This window comes from Myotis brandtii, unplaced genomic scaffold, assembly GCF_000412655.1.
Source record: "Myotis brandtii unplaced genomic scaffold, ASM41265v1 scaffold51, whole genome shotgun sequence".
In the NCBI taxonomy this organism is placed as follows: domain Eukaryota; kingdom Metazoa; phylum Chordata; class Mammalia; order Chiroptera; family Vespertilionidae; genus Myotis; species Myotis brandtii.
This window is the reverse complement of record NW_005369442.1, coordinates 2090569-2111436: the sequence shown is the minus strand read 5'-3', so window position 1 is coordinate 2111436 and position 20868 is coordinate 2090569. Positions and strand designations below refer to the sequence as shown.

The window sequence follows — 20868 nt, the reverse complement described above, 5'->3', positions numbered from 1 at the left end:
ACCCTTTTTTTTAATGATGTTTACTTTGAATTTATATTAGTTCACACAAACACTCCATCCATGCTTTTGTTCCGGCCCTCCGGTCCAGTTTAAGAACCCATTGTGGCCCTCGAGTCAAAAAGTTTGCCCACCCCTGGGTTAGGGGGTGATCAGGCAGGCAGGCAGGCAGAAGCAGTTAGGGGCAATCAGGAAGGTAGGCAGGCGAGCGGTTGGGAGCCAGCAGTACCGGATTGTGAGAGGGTCCCATATTGGAGAGGGTGCAGGCTGGGCTAAGGGATGCACACCCCCCATGCATGAATTTCATGCACTGGCCCTCTAGTATTCTATATAGAGAATGGACACTACACTTAAAAGACCAGATTTAAAAGGGTATTTTCTTACTGAAAGCCAGGCATTAAGTAATTTGCTGATTTTGTGGCTCACACCAGAAAATGACTTGGTTTGCCTGCTTTTCTAGGGGCTTTCATTAACAGTAAGCTCAAAAAGTAGGTAATTAGCCCATCTAAAATTTGTTTGAGAGGAAACAGATTATAGAACACATAAGTAAACTAGTATAGGCAGAGAAAAGGACAGATTGATTAACTGAATTTTCTGTTTTTGTTTTTTTTTAATTACGTGAAAAAAGCTAGGGAAAGAAACTCATTGTAGGATTAAGATAATGATTAAAATAAGATTAATATAAATAAAGGTATTATTATATGCTTTTAAACCATATACTACTGTATAGGTTTTCTTTTCATTATGTATTTATAGAAACTAATTTTTTAAATTAAAATTTCCAAAAATCTGCTTGAGAGCCGTTGCCTCCGGGTTAGTAGCCGATCAGAAACTAATTTTTTAAATTAAAATTTCTAAAAATTTTATTCATAATCAGCATCTTATGTAATATATGTGGTAACACTTTTTAAAAGCCTACTTTTTGGGCACTTTCCTTGAACTCCATTCAGAATTAGATGCCCTTCCTCTCTCTGCTTATGTTACCTTGTACGTTCTGCCATCATGACACTTATAGTGAGTTGTACTTTTCTGTTTATTTGGGTAATCATGGTAGGTGTAGCTTTTTAAATGCAGGGACTTTATATCCACAATGGGCTAGCTAGTTTCTTAGAGAGGTATTTGGTAATATTTTATTGAATGTATAAAAATGAGTAGGCTATTTGATGTAGCTGTTTTAAAAAATCTTTCCTAATGGCACACTGGTGTTGAATCTTTAGTGAGGTGGCGTTTAATTGATTTTTGAAATAGGTAACATGTGATAGATCTAGTTGGGATCCAAGCATTTTGTCATTAACATTTCCTCCTCGTGAAAACTGTCTTTACCTTTCCATTCCATCCTGGATTTTTAAAAACCTTTTTATTTTTTAACTGTTTTTAGATTACAGAAAAATCAAGAAGATAGTACATAGAGTTCCCATGTGCCCCATACCCAGTTTGCTATGTTATTAACATTATCTTGATATTTTTCATTGTTTGTATTAGCCAAAGCATATAGATTGGTAGGTGAATTTTTGGGCAGAGGAAATTGCTGCTGCTGCTCTAGTAGACCCGTTTCATTCCATACTAAGTCAATAGTACCCTTTGTTAATATGTTTTTGCTGCTCACCAGTTCCTATGGACACTTTTCTTCACATCACTGATATTGCTGAATTGTCTATTACTCTATGGCTTGAAAAATGTAAACACCAGTGTTTTGCGGGGCGGGGTGGGGGGGGAGGCAAAAAGAGAAACACGTTTTTTGAGAAAATAATACTCAGGATCAAACATAAGGAAAAATATGTGACTTTCTGTTTTAGTTGTCGTTAATATTCAAACTGTAACAGATACTAAACAAAAGGTTTAAAATAATGATGCCTCTTTCATTGTGTTTTAATGTACACACCTATTATCTAAAATAGAATTTTGGCTGTTGCCAGAAGGGAAGACACATTGGCAAATACCTAAATTAGGCTTTAGTGTTTATAGTTCAGTTCTGTTGAGAAATTAAAACTTGCCATCTTAAATTAGTGGTCAATATGACTTAAAATTTTTAAATTTAAATTTCAAATCAGACCATAAAATTACAAGACTGATTCTGTAGGTCCTGCAAGAAAAATGTTTTCTTAACTTTGTCACTTTATGCTTATTAAATTAGGCACATTTTAACCTATTTGTGGCTAATAATTGGGCATAAATACTTTATTCTCTTGAGATTGGAAAGAAAACTTATGGATTTTTTGTCTCCCAATCTAGCTTTCTGTGACAAATTAGGCTCATGCCACCTTAGTGCCGGAAGAAATTTTAGACATCCTTAGCCCACCCCCTTTATATTATCAGCAAAAAACATGAAACTAGAGAAATTGGACTTAACTGTGCAACATTTTTGTGGAACTTCCAAGACACAAAGTTGGTGTCTTACTATATTTCAAATTTAAAATGTTTTAAATTTTACAACTAAAGATTGATTCCTCACACTTGTTTAAATATATTCCTCAAAGTGAATATATTAAAGTTGTAACTAATAATACAGAGAAGATGATAACCACATTATAGCTTAGCAGAGTCCAGGACTGAAAATGCCTCTGTGAAGATACTGGGCAAGCCTTTCCTTTTCTCCTCTTAACTTGAGAGTTTGGGAATATAAACACAAATGTGTTTTAAGAAAGGCAGTAAACCCTGCGGTGTGCTCATCCAGGGTGGCTCCGTGGTTGAGCAGTGACCTATGCACCAGGAGGCTACGGTTTGATTCCTGGTCACGGCATATCCCAGGTTCCTGGCTCAATTCCCTGGAGGCAGCCAATCGATGATTTTCTCTCATCATTGATGTTTCTATCTCTCTCTTCCTCTCCCTTCCTCTCTGAAATCAGTATATATAAAGAAAGCCAGTACAGTCTTTATCAGCAGTTTACAGAAATAGAATTTAGAATTTTTTTGAGTAGTTATATAATGATTATTTGATAGGGCCAGAACTTTTCTTCCTTATGCCTTACCATGTTTCTCTTTTATTAGTGTAGATTATTTGATAGGGCCAGAACTTTTCTTCCTTATGCGTATACATAAGGAACACAGTTGTTTAAAAATACGTTATATTCAACATATATTTAACATTTTCTGAGGAGCTTTCACTCCTTTTTAAGCAAGTACTCTACTGCAGTTATTTAACTGTCTGTCAGTTGTCTACCTGAAGGGAAAGATAATTGGTAACATTATATAATTTCCACAAAATGTAGAAAAACAGAAAGGCTATTGATATATGTCACATAACTAACTCAGCAGGATTTACATTTCTTCTTCATGATAATGCTTGAAGGAGATAAAAGGATCAGGATAGCTGCTTTTCTAACTTTCTTTGAATTGTGTTTGGGAACTGAGTGAATGGTATGGTGATATTAAGTATGATTAGCTTCATTTAGAGATTTTAAATGTGGTGATTAATGGAAAGTTTGACATGTTAGTCACCTGCTAACTCTGATCCTTCATGATATAAAGTTTCAGGGGAAGCAGTGCTTGTGATCATACCACTCTGTGCTACTCGTTTATATTCTTTTCTCTGTGAATATGAAACACCTATCTGTTTATAGCTGGAAAAGCAAGGATAACATAGGTCAGTTTATAATTTCCTGAATAGTAAAAGAAATTGTCAATGAGAATAAATGGTAGAAAACTATAATCGTTTTCACAATGAAAGTTTTAGTACTTCAAATAGTTTTATTTTTCTGTTTAAACTATTTTTTACATTTATATCAATGCCTCTGTTTTGTCAATAAAAAGCAATTTTCTAGCATTTTTGTTATTCATGCCTGAATTTTTAGTGCATAACTTTTGTTCTAGAGGCTTTTCAGACTTTCAGGGGGAAAAAAAAACCTTCTTAAAATGCAGATATATTTTTAGTGTGGTTATCCGTAAGCCTTTACCAAATAACTCCTTAATCTAGAATCATTTATTGTACTAATAACTGTTATACGCAATGCACAACTTTAATGTGTCTTAATTTGAAGGGAGGAGAAAAATATATAAGAGATGGGGGCTTTTATTTACATACTAGAGGCCCGGTGCGCGAATTCATGCACCAGTGGGGTCCCTCGGCCTGGCCTGTGGGAACGGGCCGAAACCAGCTATCCGACATCCCCCGAGGGGTCCGAAATTGCAAGAGGGTGCAGGCCAGGCCGAGGGACCCCACTGGTGCACGATCTGCACAGCAGGCCAGGCCGAGGGACCCCACCGGTGCACGATCTGCACAATCAGGGCCGGGGAGAAATGTGGGAGGTTGGCCAGCCGGGGAAGGCCTGCAGGAGGGCTCCAGGGCATGTCTGGCCCATCTTGCTCAGTCCCAATCGGCCAGACCCCAGCAGCAAGCTAACCTACCGGTTGGAGCGTTTGCCCCTTGGGGATCAGTGCACATCATAGTGACTGGTCAATTGTCTGCCTCTGGTGGTCAGTGCACATCATAGCAGCTGGTCGACTGGTCGACTCTCTGCCCCCTGATGGTCAGTACACGTCATAGGAAGTGGTTGAGTGGCCTTAGCATATCTTTAGTATATTACGCTTTGATTGGTTGAACGGCCGACTGGTCGATCGGACACTTAGCATATTAGGCTTTTATTATATAGGATGGGCAGTGGGCAGTAAGACATAGACATTAAAATAGAATTGACAGAAATTTTTTATGGGAAATGAATGATAGGAGTAATAAGTAGTGAAGGAATTTTATTTACTGTGGATTAATGGTGTTAAGAAAATACTTTTTTGAAGGAAATAATTTGAACTGGTCTTTGAAAGATGGAAGATACAAATACTAGTATGTGGAGAAAGAGAGGAAGGCTATTCCAATTTATAGAGTGGACTTTGAGGGCTAGAGAAAAGAAAGAATGTGAATGTATGGCTTTTATGGAGAGTACGGTAAAAACTCTTCCCACTTCCCACCTCCCCAGTGGCTCTCTTTTGTTGTTGTTTGAGGGTTTTTGTTTTTAAATCATGAAATTCTTTCTTTGAACAAAATCTTTACAATGTTTAAAATATAAACCCAAATAAAAGTGGAACTGCTTTTGTGAATACAGAGGCAAAGAGCCTTAGCCCTGCCTTCACAGCTCCTTTTCACTCCACAGTCCTTGAGACACCCCTTCAGTATCTCCAGGATTCCACAGAGCAGTTTGAAAATATGGATAAACCAAGTAGAATAGTCTGGATTTGATAGAAAATGTGAAATCACTGATTTGTTGTCAGTGGTTATTAGGATAGGAACTGTTTTATTCGTATTTGATTCCCATAGCCATGGCACATTGTAGGCAACCTGTTTGTCAAATTACAGTTGATTACTGAATCATTATTAAAGCCATATTTGAGCAAGGATTATAATGTTTGACATACTACTTACTTTGGGGGAGGAGGGTTAGCTAACAGCAGGGCTTTTTGACAGTGGGATACAGGATGGATGGATGGAAAAGAAGTAAAGAGGAAAAGACACATTAGACAATTGAAATGACACCAAAGTCAAATCTCCTCTTTGTTTAGCCTGTGGCTAGTCCTGTGTTATAGTAAATACCACCATAAATTACCAGAGGCTTGGATATACCGTAGGGTTATGTCTTGTAGCCAAAGATTTTTCTAATCAACTTTCTTAGTTCTGTTATATTTTAAACTAGAGACCTGGTGCATGAAAATTGTGCATGGGGGGCGGGGGCGGTGTTCCTCAGCCCGGCCTGCACCCTCTACAATCTGGGACCCCTCAGGGGATGTCTGACTCACAATCCGGGACCACTGGCTCCTAACTGCTCGCCTGCCTGCCAGCCTGATCACCCCCACCTGCCCTCCCCTGCCAGCCTGATCACCCCCACCTGCCCTCCCCTGCCAGCCTGCTCTCCCCCAACTGCCCTCCCCTGCCGCAACCCACCTCCTCTGCTGGGCCCCGCCTCTGCTGTGCACACGGCCATCTTGTGAGGGCGTGATGCATGAGGGTGTGACGACCACCTAGGCTATTATTAGTATTCAGCAGTTCTCAACCTGTGGGTCTCGAACAATGAAAATACATCCTGCATATCAGATATTTACATTACGATTCATAACAGTAGCAAAATTACAGTTATGAAGTAGCAATGAAAATAATTTTATGGTTGGGGGTCACCACAACATGAACTGTATTAAAGGGTCGCAGCATTAGGAAGGTTGAGAACCACTGGCAGATGTTCAAATTTGGTGAAACTCACCTTTGCAAATCATTTATCAAACTTTTCAAGATCATATCGATCACGGATCTATGAAGACACGGAGACATGGAGGTCATGTTAATCATCTTCCACTTTTCTTTGTTTTGTTTTTAAATATTTTTTTATTGATTTCAGAGAGCAAGGGAGAGGGAGTGATAGAAACATAGTGATGAGAAGAGAATCATTGATCAGCTGCTTCCTGCACACCCCACACGGATCCAACCTGCAACCCGGGCATGTGCCCTGACTGGGAATCGAACCCTGACCTCCTGATTTATAGGTTGATGCTCAACCACTGAGCCATACCAGCCAGGCTTCTCTTATTCTTTAAGTTGTTCTCTGTAACTTGATGTTTGTCAGTTTTTACAAATAATCAAGTTAACCGTATGTTCAGCTGATGTTTTAAGAGTGATTATATCCTTTTAAAATACATGTCTTGAATCACTAAAGTTAATTTATTTTCTTGAATTTTTATTTTCAGTCTGATCTTGTGGATCAAAGTATATTTAATTTCATCCCAGAAGGGGAACATTCAGAGGTTTATAAAATACTCTCTACCCATCTGCTGGAAAGTGACTCATTAACCCCGGAATATTTAAAATGTAAGTAGTAGCTGTTAAGGAAAAAGCTAAATGTATTTGGTCATGTTATACTTGGCTTTTGTAACAAACATAGACATGTTTGACTAAATTAACACATAGCATCGTTTCATATACCTTATTAGATCACTTTTAAATTTTAAAAAATATATATAATACGGAATTAAGACTGTATTTTAAAGTTTGAACTCTATTCTAAAATATATTGAAATCCCATCTTTTTTGTTATAATAGTTATGCCATAAAACTGTATTTTACACAAAAGTGGAACTTTATAATATGTTTTTATTAATTTTTAAATAAAATCTTATGTAATGAGAAAATTAAACATTATTATTTTCACTATATTCAACCAGTTGGACAACAATAACTTCTGTATTTTTAGGAAATAGTAACTAAAGAAAATTGTTTGCTTTACTAATTAAAAAAATCATTTATTGGGTATATGTTACATGCCAGGCAATTGTGCAATATCAAAGAAGTGCCAAGAACAGTGAAAAATAGTTCCTGTTTTTGAAAACTAAAAATACTATGGTATAAACAGACATCTCTTCTAGGTTCATTGGCAAATTAATTTGACCAGAATACCTCATTTTCTTCACTAAATTTTTCTCTATGTAAAATCTGAGATGATCACAAGACTGTATTTGGTCATTAGTTATTAGATATTTTTTTAAATCACTTTTTTCATTATTTTTCAATTTTGACTTTTCTGGTCATACTGATATTAATTTTGACATTTCTGGTAATTCTGATATTATTAATCATTTGAAAAGTTCTTGGTATTTTGAACTCTCAAGTTCTATAGAAAACTAACTGTCCAAGAATACACACACACATATATATGTGTAAGTATGTATGAATGTATATCTTTGATGTGAATGAGTGGCTTGTCAGGAGATGAGATGAACTAGAGACCAGGAGAGTCCATTTGAAGCCTATTTATAATTGTTTAAAAAATTAAGTTCTTATGACATTACCAATAGACCACTCTAGTTTTTCAACTAGGAGAAAGATTTGTGCTGGATATAATGATGTAGATCAGTTATATGCCTATAAATAGTATTTGAAGTCATGGATTGAATTGTATTACTTGAGATGAACATATAGAGCAAGGAGAGAAGAATTAGAAAGGTAGAACACTGCGACCTAGAAGTTGACAAAGAAAGGGTCCACTATAGAGACCTTCATAGGGCAGAGTTGGTGGGAGAACTGAATGAAAGCCTCTGGCAGAAAGACAGACGTTAGGCTTCTGCTTCTAAGATTGGAGGGTGGATGGCAACAATACGTTTTGATAGAGAAAAACCTTAATTAAAAGACTTACCCCCTAGTTAGACACCGATATACAAAAAGTTATTTTCCCAGAAAAAAAGTGTTTTATGCCAGAAGATTAAACATGATTTAAAACAGGGGAAAATTTAGGATTCTGCAAATAGGTCATTTGAACCTTAATGAAAGTGAGGTGGTACCAGTGGTGTTATTTGTGTCTAGAAAAGGAAATGGGGCCTAATCTTTCATTCAAACTTGTTCGATTTTTATTATATAGTGAGGACCTGGCAAAAAGGTGGATTTTTGGTTTGGATAAAATCTCAGGTAGAAAATTTTGAAAAGGATTAGCCTGGAAGTAAAAATAAAAACTACAGAATACTAGCAATAGAAGTAAGGATGGAGAAGAAAGCCTGTATGTGCGTGTTGAGTAGATAAATTCAATAGGACTTAGTGTTAGGCAGGAGACCAAGTGGCTAAGGTTCATCAGTGGAGGTTTTAGGAAGAAGGTGGTTAGATTTTGAACCTGTTGTGGTAGGTAATGAAGTCATTCATGATAATGACAGAAGAATGTGAGTTTGATGCTGTGAACAAAGAAGACATTACTAGTCCTTGAGTGCTGAAATAATAACTGTGAAAGTAACATTAGTTAACAGTAGTAGGGAAAGTTAAATTCTAGTGGCAGGACTATGGAGGCATCTATAGGATACATTTTTGTAGTTACCTAGATGATTTGCATCTATACTAAATTGGTGGTATTGGATGCTCATTTGGAAAAATAAGTTATGAGAGCTTTTTTGGTGAAATAAAAAGCAGGTCCTGGTGACAGACTAGTTTGGAGGCTTGTGGAAGAGAAGAGACCAAATTGATATGGTTTCTATCTTGAGAAATAGGAACACATAGGTCAGAGGGGAAAAATAGCTGGCTTAGGAAGAGAGAGGGATAAATTCACTTTGAAATATTTTTAGTTTGAGTTATTGATGGGACAATCAAGTAGCAATATCCTGAAAGCACATAGTGACCTGAGACTTAGTCTTACACAATATGTTAGAGTTGAGGGGAGAGATTTAGGAGTAAATAAGTTGACTAAATGCTGATAAATTTATAAAGGGCAATGATAGATCAAGATCAAAATAATGTTTATAAATGCTCACAATTTGAAGACTGATTAGTAGAAATATAGAAATTTTCAATAAGGTAGGAAGGTAAGTTTCAGGCTATGGAATGAAGTGCGAGTTTTAAGAAGAGGTAGTAATAATGAGGAAAGCCCATTGAAGTTAATAGTACAGTAGTATCCCCTTATTTGTGTTTCACTTTCCATGGTTTCAATTACTTGCAATCAATCTCCATCTGAAAATATAAAAATGGAAAATGTCAAAAATAAATAATTCATAAATTTTAAATTGCATGTCATTCTGAATAGTGTGATGAAATCTCATGTCATCCTGCTCTGTGCCACATAGGATGTGAATTATCTCTCTGTCCAGCATATCCTTTTGTACATACAGTACAATAAAATATTTTGAGAGAGACCACAGTCACATAACTATAATAAAAAGTATATTGTGATGACAGGTATACCTTGAAGATATTACCAGTTAAGTTCCCAGACCACCACAATAAAGCAAGTCATAATCTTTCTGCTAGTGGTGTGTCTTGCCTTCAATATGTAAAAAATTCAGGATCTGTGAAGTGCAGTAACACAAAGTGCAATAAAATGAGGTATACCTGTAACTGTTCTTTCATGATTAGTAATTATTACTCTCCTACTGTGCCTAATTTGTAAATTAAACTTTATCATAGGTATGTATGTTTGCCAAAATATTAGTACTTATAGGGTTTGGTACTATCTGTGGTTTCAGACATCCACTGGGGGTTTTGAAACATATCTCCCTGGAATAAGGGGGGAGTACTGTACAAGTATTGGTGATCTTTATGCAAGCAATTCCTATAGAGCAGGGTGGAGAACATCCAGCCTGTGGGCCATTTAAGTAAGGACCACAAAATCATTTGGTCTGGCCCAGCCAGGGCATTTGGGGTGAGTTATTTAAATGTTTGACCAAATATAGCAGGCTAATTTTAAGTTGGCAATTTTGTATGGCCTGCGAATGGTGGTATAAATATTCAAATGGTTCTTGGCAGAAAAAAGGTTTCTCACCCCTGCTATACAGGTTATAAGGAAGAAAGCCACCATGCATGAAGTTAAGGTAAATGAATATGTGTATGGAACTTAAAGCACATAATGAAAAGGAAGGCAATTTCTATGATACTATAAAGAGTAGCATGGCCCTAGCTGGTTTGGCTCAGTGGATAGAGTGTCGGCCTGTGGACTGAAGGGTCCCAGGTTCGATTCTGGTCAAGGGCACATGCCCAAGTTGCTGGCTTGTTCCCCAATGTGGGGCATGCTGGAGGCAGCTGGCTGATCAATGGTTCTCTCTCATCATTGATGTTTCTATCTCTCTCTCCCTCTCCCTTCCTCTCTGAAATAAGTAAAAATATATTTTAAAAAAAGAGTAGTATGAAAAACTTTTGTTTATCTGAGATGGGAAGACCTAAGCAGATTTACAAATAGACACAAATGACTCAAAGAAGAGAAGGTGTGGATGCTAAAGGAATGAATAAAGGTGTGGCCCTGATCCTAAAGAACATAGGAAAGACTGTTCACAGTAGACATAGAAGCATTGACTTTAAAATGGGAAGCAAAACTGTTCTTTGAAATTAGAGTGAAGAATGAGAAGGAAGGACAGATAAAAATGGGGAAATATGGAGTTGCTTATATCGGAAGATCAGTTTTCTCTATTAAGGATAGATCATCTGTTTTCTGTATTAAGAAGATCATCTCCTATAGTTATTCTACTTTTATGGACTAAATAAAAATGTAATTGAGGACTGTTAGAGAAAATATTGTAAACTTGTACAACTTTTATAATCTTTTCATGTAATATATTACTCATGATAAATCACAAATATATTTTTTCTCCCACTTCAGCAAAAAATCAGTTAGAATTCTGTTGTCATATGCTTCGAGGAACAATAGACCCAAAAGAGCCATCTACCTATGAATATGTGAAATTTATAGGAAATTTCAAATCTTTAAACAGTGGTAAGTTAAAATGCTTTTCTTACAATGTATTTTTAATCTGGTATTGTTTCAAGCTCTCAAAAACATAGATATTTGAACATCAATAATAACTTGATTTTACTGGAGTAAGTGATGATACATATTTCCTTATTGTTTTAGTATCCACTTCAGCACACAATGGTTTTGAAGGAACTATACAACGCACACACAGAACATCTTATGAAGATAGAGTTTGTTTTGTAGCTACTGTCAGATTAGCTACACCTCAGTTCATCAAGGTATGTTTTGAATTTTATTTCCTAAAGGGGATTTAAATTCATATTTTGCCGAATAGTCTTTATGTAATTTTTTTTTGCTGTTTCTAGAATAACTGAAACTTCCTACAAACATTATAGATAGTGATGGCCATTAATCTTGAAATATACATCATCATAATGCTGTATTTTTTAAGCACATAATGAGTTATCAAGGTACTCATTAAATTTAGAATTCATTTTGAAAAATATATCCTTTGCAGTTAACCAGTGGTTATATATCACTGTTGTCATGCTTTTGTGCAAAATTTTAAGATGCTTTTTTTGTGTAGTTCACAACCTACATTAAAGGAGAAAGGCCAAACGTGTGTAATTGTAAAGATTGTTTTTGAAATTTTCTTTAGAAATATACAAGTGGCTTTTTACTGCATGCAATTTATCTTTTTAGTTTTAAAATTTAATTGAAGAATGTATTTTTATTTTTTGGACCTCACAAGCAGATGATTAGTAGGGAAGTGGAAGGTGAGGTAATTCAGCCACTAAAAGAACGTGGCTGGAAGTAAACCAGGCTAAGATTTTAAATTTAGGAAGATGCCATATTGTAGGACAAGTACTGAATTAGTAGTTAGAAGATCTTAAACAGTTTTGCTCTTCTTGTTTTGATCTTAGGAAATTATAGCAGTGACAAATATTTAGTGCTTATTACATACTGTATACTTTATGTGCATTATCTAATTTAATTCTTATAACAACCCTTTAAGGTAGATGCTAGTGTGATCCCCGTTTTATGTATAAGGAAACAGGCTTAGGGAAGTTAAGTTATTTGCCCAAAGTCAAAGTTATTAAGTGGTAGAAATGAGATTGATTCTAATTCTTTTTCTCTCAAAGCCCATACTCTTTAATCACTGCATTGTGCTATAGAAGGTCATTGAAGGACACAGAGGCAGGTTGGAATAAATTGTTGAATATGAGTAGAGTCTAGGGCAGCCGTGGGCAAACTACGGCCCGCGGGCCGGATCCAGCCTGTTTGAAATGAATAAAACTAAAAAAAAAAAAGACCGTACCCTTTTATGTAATGATGTTTACTTTGAATTTATATTAGTTCACACAAACACTCCATCCATGCTTTTGTTCTGGCCCTCCGGTCCAGTTTAAGAACCCATTGTGGCCCTCGAGTCAAAAAGTTTGCCCACCCCTGGTCTAGGGTTACTGTGTGTGGAGGGGGTAGGGATGTTGGGAGATGATAGAAAATAGAAAAAGGCCAGAACTGAAATATGTTTCTTTCTTTCTTTTTTTTTATTTCTCCATGCTGAAGATTTTAAACTTTATCCTAACAGAATGAGGAATCATTAAGGTTTTAAGCAGGGAAGTTATATAGTCATATTTGAGTATTAGTAAGGTAATTATAGCCAGAATAGAAGATGGGTTGAAGAACACATAGAGTTGTTTGGGGAGATGCTGTGGCAATAATATGAACCAATGATTATGAGGGTCTAGTCCAGGGGTGGGCAAACTTTTTGACTCGAGGGCCACAATGGGTTCTTAAACTGGACCGGAGGGCCGGAACAAAAGCATGGATGGAGTGTTTGTGTGAACTAATATAAATTCAAAGTAAACATCATTACATAAAAGGGCACGGTCTTTTTTTTTTTTAGTTTTATTCATTTCAAACGGGCCGAATCCGGCCCGCGGGCCGTAGTTTGCCCACGGCTGGTCTAGTCTAAACTATGACACTGAAGATGGATGGAGTCAAATAGATTTTTTTTTTAAGGTAGAAGGTGAATTTGAAAGGATTTAGTAGTAAGCATTTAGATGGTAAAAGGTGATGATATAAAAAATTGTTTTAACTGGATATGAGGAATAAGGCAGTTTGTTCATTTTAGGAAATACTGAGTTTGTGATGTGTGGGGACATCTACACAGAAATATGGCACTGAAGTTCAGGAGAGAGATCTGAATTCAGAATTAGGATTTATAGGCATGTGAGTGAATGAAGAAACATGTAGAGTAAGAAGTACTCCTCTAGAAGCCTGCATTTATTTATTGCCATATTCTTTAGTATTAGAAAATTAAAATGTGTTAAAAAAATTGCTAGAAAAGTTGTCTAATAAGGACTTTTGTGGCTAACAATATTTAGGATTCTTCAAAAGGCGGAAAAGTATTTCTGAATTTTAATTATTCATTTATTTGTAGGAAATGTGCACTGTTGAAGAACCCAATGAAGAGTTTACATCTAGACATAGTTTAGAATGGAAATTTCTATTTCTAGATCACAGGTAACTCCATTTTTAAATTTTATAAAAAGGGAACAGTCATATAATTGTTTAAATTAATGGATTTCCAAAACAAACTTTTTCTAATTTGGATGATTAAGTTCGTTATCCATTTTTTCAAATATATAAAGGTTCCCTTAAAATTGATTTTTAGTTGGAATATTCCTCATTATGGAAAAAGTTATAATATTGCTTTATATGTAATTTAGGGCACCACCCATAATAGGATATTTGCCATTTGAAGTTCTGGGAACATCAGGCTATGATTACTATCATGTGGATGACCTAGAAAATTTGGCAAAATGTCATGAACACTGTAAGTAGACTTTAATCTTTCTGGTGGTGATAAGTGTTTTTAATCATATAAGTAACTATTGTATTAATAGAAGGTGGTAAAATACAGACATATAAACATTTTTGTATTTTTGAAATATAACCAATCCAATAGGAATAATAGGTCAAGTTTAAATTAAATTTGTTCCTATTTACATATTTCAGTCTGTAATAGTAAGTACAGTTTTATAAAATGATGTCTAATAAACCTTGTTCTGAAGTATATAAGTCCTATTAAAATGATGTCTAATAAACCTTGTTCTGAAGTATATATAAGTGCTATATCATCTGGAGTAAGAAGTAGATTCCTTTGAAAATTGAAATAGTATGTCAAAATATTAGGACACTATATCATGAATTTTGACTTATAGACATATAAATCTACCCAGGAGGTAGGTATACATCTAAAGATTCTTTCAGAAAGTTCATAGTGAATGCTTAATGTTACTTGTCATTATTGTTATTAACAGCAAAAGCATTATCTCACTGCCCTGCACTATGCTAAATAATTTATTCATCACCACAGTTCTAGAAAGTAGCTTCTATTGTCTCTATGAATAAACAGGCACAGCAAGGCCAAGTAATTTGCCCACAATCTGGTACCTCATTGGTGGTAGCAAAAGGATTAGAATCTAGATCTATCCCTGGACCACATGCTATTTATAATTTGTTTCAGAGGTTTGTTTCAAAGATAGGTTTTATTTGCTTTCCTTATCCTCCTCCTCAAATCCTACTATCTTGGATATCCTCTAAAACTTAAATTAGATATTTAAGATTCTTTCAAGATTCTTAGGCCTCTTTATATGAAAATTAAGCATGTTTTATGATAATAATTACATGGAAGATTTTTAGAGTAAAGTCATTTTATCACAAAAGAAAACATTATTCACTTCAAGCGATATGGGCACTAAGCACATGATAACGTACACTGAGAGAAATAGATATTGATGCTTGACCAGCACTTCCTAAGGTTTGGTCCATTGAATGCCAGTCCTTTCAAAATGGATTTTACAGTCAAGGAAGACTAGGAAACCCTTCATAATCAATCCTCCCCCTTCCCCAAATCTTAACATACATTAACATACTTAAGGTTTTGAGAAGATTAAACCTATTTAACAAAGTTTCTCAAATTAATTTAACCATAAAACCCCCTCTTTTTTTGTTTAATATCTGTTAAAAGGCTGTAGAATTTAAAATTTAGGGAAATACTCTCAGAACAAAAGATACACACAGACTACAAATAAAGGGATGAAAAGATATTTCATGCAAATGGAAATGAAATAAAGTTAGTAGCAATACTTACATCTGACAAAATAGAATTTAAAGCAAAGTCTATAGTAAGAGACTTAAGAAGGACACTACGTATGATAAAGGGAGCAATCCAACAAGAGGATGGAATCCTTGTGAACATTTATGCACCCAATATAGGAGCACCTAAATATGTAAAGCTAATCTTGATGGACATAAAGGGAGAGATCAACAACAATACAATCATAGTAGGGGACCCCCATTGACATCGATGGATAGATCTTCCAGATAGAAAACCAACAAGGAAACAGTAGGTGGATTTCTTTTTTTTTCTGTCACCATAGATCAGATAGATTTTAGTTGATATCTTCAGAGCATTTAACCCAAAGCCACAGAGTATACATTCTTTTCAAGTGCCCATGGAACATTTCCTAGGATAGACCACATGTTAGGACACAAAACAAGTTTCCATAAATTTAAGAAGAGTGAAATCATATCAGGCATCTTCTCTGATTGTAATGGTATGAAATTAGAAATCAGTCACAAGAAAAGAACTGAGAAACACACAAAGACTTGGAAGCTAAATAACATGTTACTAAACAATGAATGGGTTAACAACAGGGTCAAGAAAAAGATTAAAAGATATCTTGAAAAAAACAAAAATGAGAACACAACAACCTAAAATCTATGGGACACAGCAAAAGCAGCCCTAAGAGGGAATTCCATAGCATTACAGGCCTATCTCAAGAAACAAGAAAAATCTCAAACAAAAGAAACTAGAAAAAGAACAACTAACAAAGCCCAAATTGAGTAGAAGGAAGAAAATAATTAGAGCACAAATAAATAAAATAGAGTCTAAAAAACAATATGAAAGATCAATGAAATCAAGAGCTGGTTCTTTGAAAATATAAACAAGATTGACAAACTTCAGCCAGGCTCATGAAGTAAAAAAGAGAGAGGACTCAAGATCAGAAATGAAAAAGGAGAAGTAACTACTGATACCAAAAAAATGCAAAGGAGTGTAAGAAAATATTATGAATAATTGTATGCCAACAAATTCAACAACCTGGATGAAATGGATAAATTCCTAGAAACATAGTCTTCCAAAATGGATTCAGGAAGAATCAGAAAATCTGAATAGACAGATTAGAACTAGTGAAATTGAAGCAATAATAAAAAAAAATTCTCAAAAGTCCTGGGCTGCGTGGGTCTATAGGTTATTTTTACCAAACATTCAAAGAACTAACTCCTATCCTTCTCAAACCATTCCAGAGAATTCTAGATGAGGAAAGACTCCCAAGCTCATTTTAAGAGGCCAACATTATCCTAATTTCAAAACCAGATAAAGACACTACAAAGAAGAAAAATTATAGGTCAATTCCCTGATGAACATAGATGCTACAATCCTCAACAAAATATTAGCAAACTGGATTCAGCAATACACTGAAAAGATCATACACCATTAAGTGGGATTTATTCTGGGGATGCAGGTTGGTACAAGTATCTCCAAATCAATAAATGTGATACACCACATAAAAAACTGAAGGATGAAAACCACACGATCATATCAATAGATGAAAAAAAGTCATTTTATGAAATCCAGCACCCATTTATTATTATTTAAAATATCTTTTTATTGGTTTCAGAGAGGAAGGGAGAGGGAGACAGAGATAGAAACATCAATGATGAGAGAGAATCATTGATTGGCTGCCTCCTGCATGACCCTTACTGGGCATATGCCCTTGACTGGAATCAAACCCAGGACCTTCAGTCCACAGGCTGACACTCTATCCACTGAGCAGAAAAGGCTAGAGCCCATTTTTTATTTAAAAACTCAGCAAAGTGGGAGTAGAGGAAACATATCTCAACGTAATAAAGGTCACATATGACAAATCCACAGCCAACATCATGCCCACTGGGGAAAACTATAAGTATTTCCTTTAAGATCAGGAATAAGGGATGTCTACTTTCATTACTCTTATTTAACATAGTAATGGAAATCTTAGCCACAGCAATCAGACAAGAAGAAGAAAAAAGGCATCTAAATTGGAAAGGAAAAAATAAAACTGTCACCAGATGACATGATACTGTCATATACAGAACCCTAAAGTAGATTTCACACAAAAAAATTAACTAGAACCAATAAATGAATTTAGTAAAGAAACATGATATACAATAAATATCCAGAAATCAATTGCATTTCTATACACCAATACTGAACTATTAGAAAGAGAAGCTAAGAAAATGATCCCATTCACAGTTGCTTTAAAAAAAAAATGCCTAGGAATAAATTTAATGGAAGTAAGAGACCTGTACTAGGAAAATTATGACATCGAAGAAAGAAATTGAAGAAGACACAAATAAGTGGAAGCATATGTCATCCTTTTCAAAGATAGAAAGAATTAACATAATTAAAATGTCCATACAACCGAAAGCAATCTATAGATTCAATGCAATTCCTATCAATAATCTAATGGTGTATTTCACAGAATTAGAACAAATATTCCAAAAATGTATGTGGAGCAACAAAAGACCCAGGATAGCCACAGCAATCTTGAGAAAGAAGAACAAAGTTGGAAGAATCATGGTACCTGGTACCAAACTAGTAAACTATAAGGCCATTGCAATCAAAACAGCATGGTACTAGCATAAATTAATGGAACAGAATAGAGGACCCAGAAATAAACCCACACTTTCACACTCAATATTTGACCAAGGAGGCAAAAACATACAAGGAACTAAAGATAGTCTATTCCATAATTGTTGGGAAAATTGGACAGATACATGCAAAAAGATGAAACTAGACCATTTTCTTACACTGTGCACAAGCATAAACTCAAAATGGGTTAAGACTTATAAATGTTAGGCTCAAAACCATAAAAATCATAGAAAAAAACATAAGCAGTAAAATTTTGGACATTTCTCATAGCAGTATTTTTTTAATATATATCTCCTCGGGCAAACAAGAAAAAATAAACAAATGGGAATACATCAAACTAAAATGTTTTTGCACAAAGGAAACCATCTACTAAATGAAAAGATAACCCACTGAGAACGTATTTGCCAATGACTCATGTGATAAGGGCTAAATATCCAAAATTTATAAAAAACTTAACAAAACTCAACACCAAAAAGACAATCCAGTTTGAAAAATGGGCAAAGGACAGGAATGGACACTTCTCAAAAGAGGACATACAGATGGCCAATAGTCATATGAAAAGATCATCAGAAAAATGTAAATTAAAACCACAATGAGATATTACCTCACACTGTCAGAATGGCTATCGTCAATAAATCAATCAGCAAACAAGTTTTGGCGAGAATGTGGAGAAAAGGGAAGGGAACCCTTGTGCACTGTTGGGTGGGAATGCAGATTGGTGTAGTCACTGTGGAAAACAATATGGAGTTTCCTCAAAAAATTAAAAATGGAACTCCCTTATGACCCAGTGATTTCACTTCTGGGAATATATCCACAGAAACACAAAACACTAATTGGAAAGAATATATGCACCCCTATGTTCATTACAGTGTTATTTACAATATCTAAGATTTGGAAGCAGCCCAAGTTCCCATCAATAGAGTGGATAAAAACGCCATGGTACATTTACACAATGGAATACTACCTGGCTGTAAAAAAAAGGGAAAGGTTACTCTTTGCAACAGCATGGATGGACTTGAGAGCATTATGCTAAATGAAATAAGCCAATCAGAGAAAGACAAGTACCATATGATTTCACTCAAATGTAGAATCTAACGAACAAAATAAATTAACAAAATAGAAACAGACTCACAGAGACCAGACTGACAGCTGTCAGAGGGAGCTAGGTTGGAGGGGCAGGTTGAAGGGATTAATTTTTTAAAAAGAAGACTAATAGACACAGATAGCAGAGTGGTAATTGCCAGAGGGAAAGGAGGATGGGGGGTGAGGGGGGATGTAGAAGAGGGTATAGGGAGGATAAATGGTGATATACACCTGAGAACTATATAACTTTATTAGCCATATTACCCTAATACATTCCATAAAGAAGAAAAACATTAAAAATAACAACACCAGAAAGTAGCATTGAACACAGGAAGCTAGAATGCTAATATTTTCTTAAAAATATGATAACAGTTCATGAATACAACTTACTCTGTGAATGTTGTGTAAGTTCTGTTGATTGACAAACTGGGTGGAACACCTTGCAAGTCCCATTTAAAGTAATAGGTTTTCATTACATCTGAAATCATAAACATTACATAATAGTAGGAGTTTAAAAAAAAAGCTGTGGTACATTTACACAATGGAATACTACTTGACTGCAGAAAAAAAACAACAAGAAAATCTTACCTTCTGCTAGAGCATGGATGGTCCTGAAGAATATTATGCTAGTGAAATAAATCAGTCAGAGAGAGACAAGTACCATATGATTTCATTTATATGTGGACTCTAATGAACAAAATAAACAAACAAAATAGAGACAGGCTCATGTTACAGAGAACAGACTGACAGCTGTCAAAGAGGGAGGGTGTTGGGGGACTGAGTGAAAAAGGTGAAGGGATTAAGCAAAAAAACAAAAACAAAAAAACACGCAAATAAAACCCCCTCATAGACACAGACATCAGTATCGTGATTACCGGAGGGGGATAGGAGAAGGTAGAAGAGGCAGAGGGATAATAAATGGTGATGAAAGGAGATTTGACTTGGGGTGGCACACACAGTACAATATACAGATGATGTATTATAGAATAGGACACCTGAAATATATAATTTTATTAACCAAAGGCACCCCGATAAATTCAATAAAAATAAAAAGTAAATTATTTAAAAAATTAAATAAACCTATTTAACATAGTTTCCCAAATTAATTTAACCACAACCTCTCCCCCTTTTTGGCTTAATGTCTATTAAAAAGCTGCAGAACTTACAATCTATGAAGACTATTTTGGGGAATACTGTACTTACCAGTTCAAATAATTAAGTTAATCTGATTTTGGTCTGTTAGGGTTTAGAATTAAATGTTTCAAAGATGTTGCACCTGCCAGAGTACAGGTGTGATTACTTATTGTTATCCTTAGTATATCTGGCCAGGAGGAAGTCAGTATGTGAATACTTTATTCTTGAGTATTTGGAAGTTTATTGTGTATGAAAAGTATCTAAGATCAGCAGTAATTGGCTCTAAGTTGGACACTGTGGAACATTAATTACTTGAGACTTTAAGCTATCTCTATAGAATAGCATTTTCTTATAATTGATATATATGTTATTAAAAAGCCAGAAGAATTGTATATACTGTATAGATATAAATATAAATATAAATAACAGCTTTTGCTGAAAAACAGATTCATAACTTATATGAATCAAAAAATTTTTTCTCTTCTTAGTGATGCAGTATGGGAAAGGCAAATCATGTTATTACAGGTTCCTGACCAAAGGACAACAGTGGATTTGGCTTCAAACTCATTACTATATCACTTATCACCAGTGGAATTCAAGGCCAGAGTTTATTGTTTGTACTCACACTGTAGTAAGGTAAATTATTTTACAAAATTTCTCAACTATAGTAACATCCATAATGATATTGACAGTGCAGTGTGTATGCATGACTTTTTTTTTATCTTTAAATTCTTTATTAGTTAAGGTATTACAAATGTG

General features: G+C 35.1%; 1 protein-coding gene across 5 annotated transcripts in view; it reads left to right on the top strand.

Moving 5' to 3' along the window:
- The window catches only part of CLOCK (clock circadian regulator), a 115735-nt gene that overhangs the window by 57728 nt on the left and 37139 nt on the right, over positions 1-20868 (top strand). For all 5 annotated transcript variants that reach the window (XM_005877164.2, XM_014548482.1, XM_014548479.1 and 2 more), the window contains 6 exons: positions 6661-6781; positions 11034-11147; positions 11286-11404; positions 13573-13655; positions 13862-13968; positions 20598-20745. In XM_005877164.2, coding sequence (XP_005877226.1) covers positions 6661-6781; positions 11034-11147; positions 11286-11404; positions 13573-13655; positions 13862-13968; positions 20598-20745 — 692 coding nt within the window. The remainder of the gene's footprint in view (positions 1-6660; positions 6782-11033; positions 11148-11285; positions 11405-13572; positions 13656-13861; positions 13969-20597; positions 20746-20868) is intronic.